General features: G+C 59.6%; 1 protein-coding gene across 1 annotated transcript; it reads left to right on the top strand.

The window, feature by feature from the left end:
* The first annotated feature begins 685 nt into the window (after positions 1–685).
* On the top strand, positions 686–9,367 carry ANGPTL4 (angiopoietin like 4). The gene is made up of 7 exons (XM_032203729.1): positions 686–1,246; positions 1,816–1,926; positions 2,447–2,579; positions 6,823–6,936; positions 7,029–7,124; positions 7,407–7,682; positions 8,208–9,367. The coding sequence occupies exons 1-7, from the start codon at positions 686–688 to the stop codon at positions 8,387–8,389; spliced, it is 1,473 nt and encodes a 490-aa protein (XP_032059620.1). The 3' UTR covers positions 8,390–9,367.
* The last annotated feature ends 1,085 nt before the right edge of the window (positions 9,368–10,452 follow it).

Below are 10,452 nucleotides of genomic sequence, written 5' to 3'. Positions count from 1 at the left end.
CTGCTCCCAGCAGGGCCCAGCTCACCATCCACAGGGATCTCTGTGCCAAGGGCTGCTGGGGAGAGGCTGCGGGTGCAGGCACCTGGTGTGGCAGCACCCATGGCTGGGAGATCCACGGGTTTTGCTCTGAGGGGGGTGAGGCAACAGGGTGGCAATGAGGGTACCCAGGTTAGGATGTGGGGTAGGGCCATCAGCATGGATGGGATGGGAATGGGGATAGGGATGGGGGTGGGAATGAGACGGGGAATGAGATGGGGATGGGATGGAGATGGGAATGGGGATAGGGGTGGGGATGGGATGGGATGGGACGGGGATGGGATGGGGTGGGATGGGGATGGGGATGGGAAAGAGATGGAATGGGAGGGGGTGGGGATGGGAATGGGGATGGGGATGGGGATGGGAACGGGGACGGGGATGGGGATGGGGATGGGTGGGCGACATGGCAGGGCGTAACACCAAACATACACAGGGCTTGTCAGGGAAGGAACGGCTCTTCCAGGGGCTGGGGCTGCGCCCGGCGGTGCGGGAGCCGGAGCGGCTGCGGGGGGAAAAGGAACAAAGCGGCGGGGCCGGGCGGCGCGGGGCGGGCCGGCAGCGGGGCACTCCCCGCCGTGATGCAGCCGGTCCCCGCCCGAGCGCCGATAAAAGCGGCGGCGCGGCGGCGGGGCGCGCACCGGGACCGGCCATGCAGCTGACGGGGGCAGCGCTGGTGCTGTGCGCCGCGGCGGCGGCGGGCATGGCGGTGGCACCGGGATCGGGACCGGCACCGGCACCGGCACCGGGACCGGGACCGGGACCGGGGCGAGCCGCGAGCGAGCGGCGGGCGGTGGCGAGCGGCAAGGAGCGGCGGGCGCAGTTCGCCTCCTGGGACGAGGTGAACGTGATCGCCCACGGGCTGCTGCAGCTCGGCCACGGCCTGAAGGAGCATGTGGACAGGACCAAGGGGCAGATGCGGGAGCTCGGCAGCCGCCTGAGCGCCCACAACAGCTCCATGGGGCGGCTGCTGCGCCAAGCCCGGGAGACGCAGGAGCAGGGCGAGCTGCTGCGGGCCAGCGTGCGGGAGCTGGAGGGCCGCGGCCGGCAGCTCTTCAACCTCTCCGAGACGCTGCGGCAGCGCCTGGAGGAGGTGGCGGCCGACAAAGCCGAGATCCAGGGCCGGCTGGAGCAGCTGGAGAGCCGCGTCCGGCAGGCGCTGCAGGCGCGGCCGGCAGAGAACCAGAGCGCCAAGGACCTGGGAGCGCTGCAGGTGAGCGCGGGGTCGGGGGGATCCCGGGGGACCCGACCCCACCGGGGGTACCGGGAGAGACCGGGGAGGGGGAGCGGCCCCGCGGGAGCCGGGGGAACCCGATCCCACCGGGAGAACCAGAGCCCATCGGGAAAGACCCGAGCGGGGACGCCGGGAACGAGCAGGGGGAGCGGCCCCGGGGGAGCCCAGGGGGACCCCAACCCGACCCGGGGGGCACCGGGACCGGCTGGAAGAAGCGGGGGGGTCTCCGCCCTCCTGGGAGCCACTCGCGGGGATTGGTCACAGGGAGAGCACTGGGGGACCCGACCCTCTCCGTGCACCGGGAATAGCTGGGGGGGACCGACCTGGGGGCATTGGTGGGGACCCACCCTCCCAGGACACGGGGATCAGCACGGAGGGACCCGAGCCACCCGGAGCACTGTGACAGCGGTTTGGGGGGGACCCGACCGGTCTGGGGACACGGGAGCTGCCAGCGGGGACCTTGCCCCAGGGCACCGGGAGCACCGTCCTGCCCAGCTCCGTGCCGTACGTGCTGCTGCGGGGTTCACCGAGCTCTTCCCCCCCCGCAGACCCTGATGGATGCCCAGAACTCCCGAATCGAGGAGCTCTTGCAGAAGATCAAGCAGCAGCAGTACAAGCTGGACAAGCAGAATCTGCAGATTAAAAGCCTGCAGAGCAAGGTGAGCACCCGTCCGGCTCTGCACGCAGCAGCCGTGTGGCTGGGGACCGCTGCTGAGTCCTGAAGCCATCCCTCAAAACCCGGCTGGCACGGCACGCTGGTGGCAGCAGCAGCAGTGTTGCTGTCCTCTGGCTTCAAGTCCCTGTGCTGTGGTGTTGGTGCACGGGTAGCAAAAAAGCAGAGCTGGGAGCTTCCATTGTGTTTGCACAGTGAAATGTGAGGTGTTGCTGTGTGGGAAATGAGCAGCTCCGTGCTGTGCTGTTTAGTTTAGCTGTAGAGTAAAATCATTAGCATGGGTGTGAAAAACCCACAATAATAATTCCTGGCTGTGCCAGCCTTGGATGCCTCTTGCTCCTTGAGCTCTCTGGGCAAGTTCAGCCCCCAGCTCTGGTCTGACCCCAGCAGCATCACCCTGGTGATGGGGGGGCAGCGATGCCGTGACCCCTCGGCTCTGCTGGGCAGCGGTGTTGAAAACGAGCCGAGATAAAACTGTTCTGACTTGCATCTTCTCTTCTTTGCAGGTCAACCTACTGATCCCCTTACACCTGAAGGACAACAAAACGCAGTCTCCGAAGTGGAAGATAAACCTGAAGAAAAGCTTCAGCCACACCAACCAAAGCCAGAACGCGAGCGTGGACTCTGTGCTGACGCAGAGTAAGTATCTGCACGTGCCGCCCTGATTCTTGCTGGGGCGAACCAGCAGCAGTTGCAGTCATTCGGAAACAAAAGGTTCAGTTGTCCTGACTCAGGATGTGAGATTTGCTCACAAAACTGGGGCTTGGGAGCTTGGCCAGGCTGGATAAGATCTGGAGCATGGGCAGAACCCAGCCTTCAGGATCAGTATTAGTCCAGCAGGAATTTAAGGGTTTAGGAGGAATTTTTCTGCCTGATGTTAAGAATGCAGTGGGAAGCAAAGAAATTGCTAGCAGGTATTTTTCTCTGCTCCCTGGAGTTGGCTCTTGTTCACCTGCTCTCACTTTTGCCAAGCAGAATCTGCCTCTTGGGTAGAAGGGAGTGTTAGGGTGTCCTAGACCATGAGAAGACAGCTACATCCTTGTGCAACCATCTCCCTCTGCTTGTATTTGGGTCTCGAAAATGAAAGGCGAGTGCCTCAGCTCGTACTGTCCTTAGAGGACGGTGCTGAGCTGCAGCAAATGTCTGGGAGCTGCACTGGAGAGTTGCAGCCCTGGGAAACGTGTGCTAGAGCAGGCGAGTGGATGTCGTATCCAAAGCCCCTGTTTCTGCCTGGAGCATCCCCTGGGGTGGTAGGGATGGAGGAGCTCCTGCAGGGCAGCGGAGCAGCCTGGAGAGGGGTCTTGGTGGCTTTCCCCGCCACGCTGTGCCTTGCAACCTCCCTCCCAGACAGAAACCTGCGATCCGGCAGGGTTCACTGGCCGGGAGCAGCTGCTCTCGTGTCGTGTCAGCTAAATCACAGCGCTGGCTCCGCTGGCCAGGGAAGCGTCTGTGCAGCTGTCTGGGGATGTCCAGTCTGAGCCAAACAGAAACCGAGCAGGGCGAGGATCCACGGGGATATCCTGCTTAGGGCTTAACGCAGGGACAGCTATGGGAAAGCACATGGGAGGTTGTATGTGGAGCCCCGAGCTGTCACCGCTGTGCTTGAACACTGGGTGAGCTGAACAAAGAATCCGTGCAGATAAGCAGAGAGGGGACACGGTGCTCCAAACTCCTGGCACCTGGCTTGGCGGGGCCAGCCAGCCCATAGTGGGGCTGTGCAAGGTCTCCCCTGCTCAGAGCAATACTATCAAGCTGGAGGACTGTCTCCAAACCTCTTTTTTCCAGTTTCCTCCCAGCTTTTTGCTTTGTGGCTTGTCTCCAGCAGCATCTCCTGCTCTCCTCTCAGCTCCGGGTTACGCCGAAAGTGGGGTGCAAGGAGGTGGGCGAGGTCTGTGCTATTTCCTGGTGTCGAATGTGGGCTGCGCCGGCTGGTGGGTGCCGGGTGCTGCAGCCCTTGTGAAACGCCTCGGGGTGCAGCGAGGACCCCACCACCTGTGGGGGTGCAGCAAGGGGGTGTGTGAGAGCTCAGCACAGCGTGTTCCTGGCTCCCATCTGCACACCGTGGACCCTGCGCGCCCTCAGCCTGCTGGGCATCCCAGCCACAGCGATGGGCTGACCGAGCCGCGAGCTCCCCCCTTCTCTTGCCTAATCCCTGTTGTTGATATCAGTGACAGAAAACAAATTGGCTTCCTCTCGTTACCAAGTTAAGTGAGTTTTCTGGCAAATCTTAAAGCAGACAATATCTGGCAAGGCTGGCCCTGTGCCCCCTGCCTGGGAGGCTTGCTGGCAGCTCTTGGAGCAGGCAGTCGCGGCTCAGCCTCGTGCCCGTGGCTGCTCCCTGCCTATTGTCAGGCAGACCCACGATGCTGGCACAGCCCAGGGGAGCAGCAATGAACTCCACCAGCAGCCTTTTCAGAAAGACCCTTTTATTTGCATCCAGCGAACACAAGTTTTCAGGCCAGGGATGGCGGCGTGCCAAGCATGTGAAAGTTGAAGGCTTGGAGCAGCCTCGAGAGTGAAAGGTTTAATCACTTGCAGAAAGAGGATCACGTCTTTAGGCAGAGCCTGCGCTCCCTGGCAGCTGGCCCAGTAGGCGAAAGGTAAAGCCCCGCTCTCCCCGTGGTGCCGGGACTCCAAAATAATCGGGCTGGGGAGGGTGAGGGGCAGGCGATGCAACCAGCCCTGGTGGGGCGTGAGCGCAGCCAGGCACACCCAGCCCTCCGCCAGGACCGTGCTTGTCGCAGGTTGGTGACCTCCATCGTGGCTGGAGATCCCGCTGGGGAAATACTGTGCCATGCCTGGGGCTGCTCCAGTGAGCCTTGTTGATCTGAAGCCTTGTTTGGCTAAATAAAGGGGGAGGGAAAGGAAAACATCCAGTGCAGCCAGGAGGTCTTGTTGTTCTGCTGGTGCCATACGGATGTGCAACGCAAGCTGGAACTAACGAGCATGTTCCTCAAACAAAGATTGAGCTGAGGCTGTTCAAGCAGCTGCACCTCATTCAGCTGCTCGAAAGTCCCCATTGCCCCAGGAAAACAGAAGAGATAAGAGCGCAACGAGCTTGGTCAGAGCCCAGTGAAAAAACCAGCTGGGACAGGGCTGACTTCAGCACGCGGGAGCCACGTGGCGCAGCCGAGCATCCGCCTGGGCACCGTCCTGCCCGGGTTGGCGATAGTGTGGGAGAGGAGGCGAGGAGAGCACCGAGGGCTTGCTGCTGCTGGGAGCCTCCGGGACATCCCTGCTGCCTCTGTGTGAGCTGGGCTCGCCGTGGGGTCGGGGACCATCCTGGGTGGTTCCTTCCCTTTAAGCCCCCTTTGCCTTCCCTGGCTGCTTTTGCCTAGGGAGCGTGCACGTTGGCGATGTGCTGGGTGTCCCAAAGCTCGGTGCTTTGTGCTTTGATCCTTTGTGCAAAAAGCTCGCCCTCTGTCCGCATGCATGCGGGCTGGGCTCTCGTCCTGTGCTGGCACTGGTGGCCTTGGTGGCACCTGGTCCTGCCTTGGCATCAGTTGGGGCTGAGGGATGCGAACGGCAGCACTGGGTGTGAGAGGGGGGCCGCCAAGGCGGGGAAAGTTCATGGCAGGGGGGGAGCGAGGAGGGGATAAGGGGCTGGAAGTGGGTGAAAGGTGGCGGTGGGTGTCACATTGCCATCCCCCGCCCCCCTCCCCGCTGACCTTTCCTCCAGTTCTGGCTCCATCGCCCCAATGGGGATGGGGCCGGGGATGGGGCCGGTGCGATGTCCTGTGGGGCCGCCCTCCCCCTCAGCAGCCCAAAAGGCCCCACTCCCACCCTTTGGCCCCAGACGAAGCCCTGCGGCTCTGAGGGGAGGCTGCTCTCCCTGCCCGGACCCCCGTGAGCCGCTGCTGCTGTGGGGGGATCCCAAGAGGGGCTGCAGGAGGGGGATGCCGGTGTTTGGGTCTCCCCAGCCGCCTGCGTCGGGGTCACGCCGGCAGCAGCTGCGAGCCACCCGAACCCACCCCACGTTCAGCCGGGAGCTGCCCCCACAGGCGGGGAACAGAGCGCCTTTGTCTGGGGGTGACAGGGCCGGGGGGCCGGGGGCACCTGTCCCGGCACACAAAGAGCCCCTTGAGCGTGCCGGCACCCCGTGGCTGAAGGCTCTACGCATCCTCCAGCGGCCTTTCGACTCGGGTTTTTTTACAGGTTTTTTTTTTTTTTTTTTTTTTTTTTTCCTTGCCGGGTGCTGCGGGTGGCGGTTCCCGGCTGGACTTTTATCAGCGCTGTTGAAACGCTGCGTTGCTGGCAGCCAGGGGCAAAGTCCCCAAGGGGCGGAAGGAGAGGTGGGAGCCCCGTGCCGGGGGTGGCCTCACCCTGTGCGCGATCAGCCGGGGCTCCCTGTGCCCATCCACCCCGGTCAGCGAGTCTCAGGGCACCGCGGGCTCCCTGCCGGCCAGCAGCAGCATCAGGCTTGGCTTGGATGGGTGTTGGGCACCTTCTGGACTTTCTTCCCACCCCATAGCCCTTGGAGGGCTCCAGTATGGGGCTGAGATGGGGAAGCTTTCCCCTTGCAGGTGGTTGCCTTGTGGTTGCCCCGTCCCAAACCCTGGAGGGAGCTGGAAGTGCCTCGGTGTCTGCCCTCACCAGGGAGCCGTGCTCCCCAGCCCTGGGCTGCTGCCGCCTGGCCCGATGCCCAGCTTCTGCCTTGGATGGGAGCCCAAATAGCTGCGTTAGGATAAATGGGAAGATATTGGGTCACTGGCGTTGAAATGCTGGGGACCCAGGGGCTGCCGGCTCCAGCACACATCCAACACCACAGCCGTAGGTGGAAGGCTCCTTGCGAGGGCTGCGCCTGCTGGGGTTGTGTTGACAGCAGCTGGGGGACACGGGACACGGGCATGTTTCCTCAGACACCTTCTCCTTCTTCCTGCAGAGCTCCCAGAGGACTGCCAGCAGCTCTTCCTGGCCGGGCAGCAAAGCAGCGGCATCTTCCAGGTGCAGCCCTCGGGGTCTCAGCCCTTCAAAGTCTACTGCGACATGACTGCAGGTAACGCGCTGGGGATGCCGTGCGCCTCGCAGCACGCTGCACGGCGGCCTTGCCGACGGTAGCCCTGAAATGACTGTCTGTAATCCCCGCAGAAGGTGGCTGGACAGTGATCCAGAGGCGCACAGATGGCTCTGTAGACTTTGACCAGCTTTGGGATGCCTACAAGAACGGCTTTGGAGACCTTCATGGTAGGTGGATGGTGGCATCGATCTTATCACAGGCTGAGTGACAGCCTAACCAAGGATGAGTTATTTCCCCCTTGCTGGCCCCTAGAGATCTCCACGTGCTGGAGCAGTGTTGGGGTGAGGAGAAGGGGGACACCGCTGTTGTGTCTGGTCTTTCTGACTTGTCCCATGGCCTGGCACGCAGCGGCTCAGGTGCTGCAGTGTCCTGCCTTGTCCCATCCAGGGCCCCGTTTGCCTCTGCAGCCCGTCCGGTTCCTGGGACCAAGGCAAAGTTTCTTGTTTCAGGTGACTTCTGGCTGGGTCTGGAGAAGATCCATCACCTCGTCCAGGAGGGAAGGTACAACCTCCTGATCGAGCTGGAGGACTGGGAGGGAAATTCCCAGGCGGTTCAGTTTGAGTTCAGCCTCGGTGGAGAGAGCACAGCCTACACCCTCAACCTGCTGGGACCTCTGTCTGGAGAACTGGAAAATGCCATTGGGGACTTCAGGCAGCTGCCCTTCTCCACTCGGGATCGTGACCACGACCTCAAAGCTGACACAAACTGTGCCAAGCACCTCTCAGGTCAGTGTGGGCTCTTCCTTCCCAGGGACGGGTGCTTTCCCTTCCACCCCCTGGTGGTGGGCTGGGGCTGGATGCTCCCTCTGGTGCTGAGCTGCTTTGTTCCCTGCACCGGAGACCTGGGGGAGGAGGGATCCATGGGAAGAGCCACGTGAGGAACGGGGATGGGAGCTGAAGCTGTGGTTCAGGTCTTGCCCCAAGCAGCTGCCTTTGTAAGGGCTTTGCTGGCTGCCACCCTCAGGTAAAGCAGGGGCCAGACCCAGGCCTGAGATGGGGCTGCCGCAGGGTTTGGTGAAGTTTTATTGCATGCAAGAAAGAGCAACAGGGACATACAGACATGTCCTGAACTCCTACTGGGTCCATGCAAGGATTTCCAGTGCGTGGGACTCCTCAAATGTGTACGAGGTCTTGTAAGCTCCCAAAGCCCTGAGGTATGGGGAAAGCAGGGGCAGCAGCTGTCTTGAAGGTGGGTTTGTGTTCTGGCTGGAAGTGCTGTGGATTTAACCCTCCTCTGCATTGCCCTGGTAGGTGGCTGGTGGTTCAGCACCTGTGGCCATGCCAACCTCAACGGGAAGTATTTCCGCTCCATCCCTCGCCAGAGGCATGAGCGCAAGCAGGGCATCTTCTGGAAGACATGGAAAGGCAGGTACTACCCTCTGAAGTCCACCACCATGAAAATCCAACCCACAGCACTGGAAGCAGAGCCCTGAAGCTGCCATTGCAGACTTGACCTTCTCCGTGGAGCGCGGATGTGAGCTCCATCACTTGGTGTTTACAGAAAAATCAGCCCACCCTCCCCAGGAAGCCCCCAAGGACAGTTTCTCTTTGCTAGCAGCCCTTTAGCGGGCAGGGGCTGTGGCACGGCGCAGCTCCTCACTGCACGTAAAACAGCTCCGTGTCACCGAAACCCCTGGATGGGAGCTCCCAAAGCAAGAGGGGAGCTGCCGGCAGGGAGGCCAACCTCCAGAGCATGCCCGGGGGTCTTCAAGTCATCTGGTGCTTTCTGTCCTGCCTCAACACTTCCATGCTGGTTTTGATGAGCTGGGGTAAAAGGGAGGCACGGGAAGGGTTTTGCTACCCTGCCCCAAGCCGTTGGGTACTGAGCCTTGCCGCATCCCACCTCTCACCGTTGTTCCCAAGCCAGTTGTACGCACCCCCTGTGAATTTCCCCTATTTCCCCCTGGCCCCGTGGGGCAGGAGCCTCTGACAGCTTGATCTTGCTTCTGCCATGCAGCCCTGCTCCCGTGACTTCAACCCACTGGGAATATGGATGTCACTGGGAGGATGCAGGGCTCCTTTTGGACAAGGGGACTTTGGGCTCCCTCACCTCCCCTGGCCCCAAAGCTTTGAAGTCACTGCGATTTCTGGCTGTGCTGGCATTTGCTGGGAGCTGGAGAAAACACTCCCAGCTCCGGGAAAGGAGCTCCTGCCTTTGGGGTGGGTGTCAGGAAAGGGGGGCAAAGCAGGTCCCCAAAAACTGTTACGGGCCAAGCTGCCGTCTTGGGACTTCCCAAGCATCCTGCCCTATTGAAGTCATATTGACTACTGTGCTAGAGCTCCTAGCTGCTAAATATTGTACATAGTCATTTGTAGGATGTTGGATCTTTTTGATGAGTTTCCTGTTTTAATTTTGTTTCTGTATTTAAATGCAGTGTTAAAAACAATGTGGTGTAATTTATAAATGTTGACGCTGGAAAAAAAAAAACAACTGTAGTTTGTGTATTTTAAACTTTTTTTTTTGTACTAAAATATCTTTTCTGAAGATGTCTTTTAATAAAAACAAGCCTGTAACTGTCCTGGCTGGATTATTTGCCTGATGGTTCACCAGTAAAGTTGTGTGGGAGCTGTGTGAGCATGCAGCATTCATAAACTTTGCTTTTATGTGTGCTTGATGGGAACACAACATTTCCTTCTTGGTGTGAACAATTTGCAATAGGCTTGTGGACCTCTGAGACAGAAGTGCGTGCTACAGCCCCAGCCATAGTTTTCAGTCTGCTTGAAGCTGATGGGTTTCTGTGTTTTTTTTTTTTTTCACTGGAAACCAAGCCCTGGGACAGCAGTGACAGTGAGCAGGCCCTTATTCCTTGAAGGCAGAGTTTCACATGGGGGAGATTCCTTGCAGTCAGCAGGAAGGCTCTGTGCTGTGCAAGCACTCGCCAACACCTCGAACAGGAGCAGAGGCTGAGCTCTGAGTTACCTGCATGGGTTAAAGTCAGACCTGAGCAGGAGAAGCCCCAATAAATAACTTCTTACCTGTTCATAACATACGTGCATAGTAATCTCCGTAAGTATTTATTGCAGGTTTGGGGCAGTTGTTATGTGTAAAGGAATCTGGGGATCCAGCAGAAGCCTTGATGGTCTGCTCCTCAGGTAGAGCAGCAGGGCATGTGGTCCCGGACACGTGGCCCATCCAGAGTGATGGCAGAGCTAGAGAGAACAGCAACACATCTTTAGCTGATCATAGGTATTCTACAAGCACAAAAGATTAAAAAAAAAAAAAAAAAGAGGAGAAAAAAAATAAAAATAAGAATTGCTCATGCCAGAAGGGAAAGACAAGAATAAACACGGCTTGGGAAGTCCCATGGAGCAGCTGCACAAATACCTGACGCACCTCTATGTGGTTCGCCTTCCCCAGCTCCTGTGTCCACCCCCCCCTTCCCTGGGGAAAATCCCGGGGTTAATGATAGCCCCAAGCACAATTGCACAAAGAGCCCATTACGCTGCCCTCTGCTATCTATCCGCTCCCTCTTGCCTTCAGAAATACATTTTTAAT

Source organism: Aythya fuligula, chromosome 26 (assembly GCF_009819795.1).
Source record: "Aythya fuligula isolate bAytFul2 chromosome 26, bAytFul2.pri, whole genome shotgun sequence".
Lineage (NCBI taxonomy): Eukaryota > Metazoa > Chordata > Aves > Anseriformes > Anatidae > Aythya > Aythya fuligula.
This window is presented reverse-complemented; position numbering and strand designations above follow the sequence as displayed.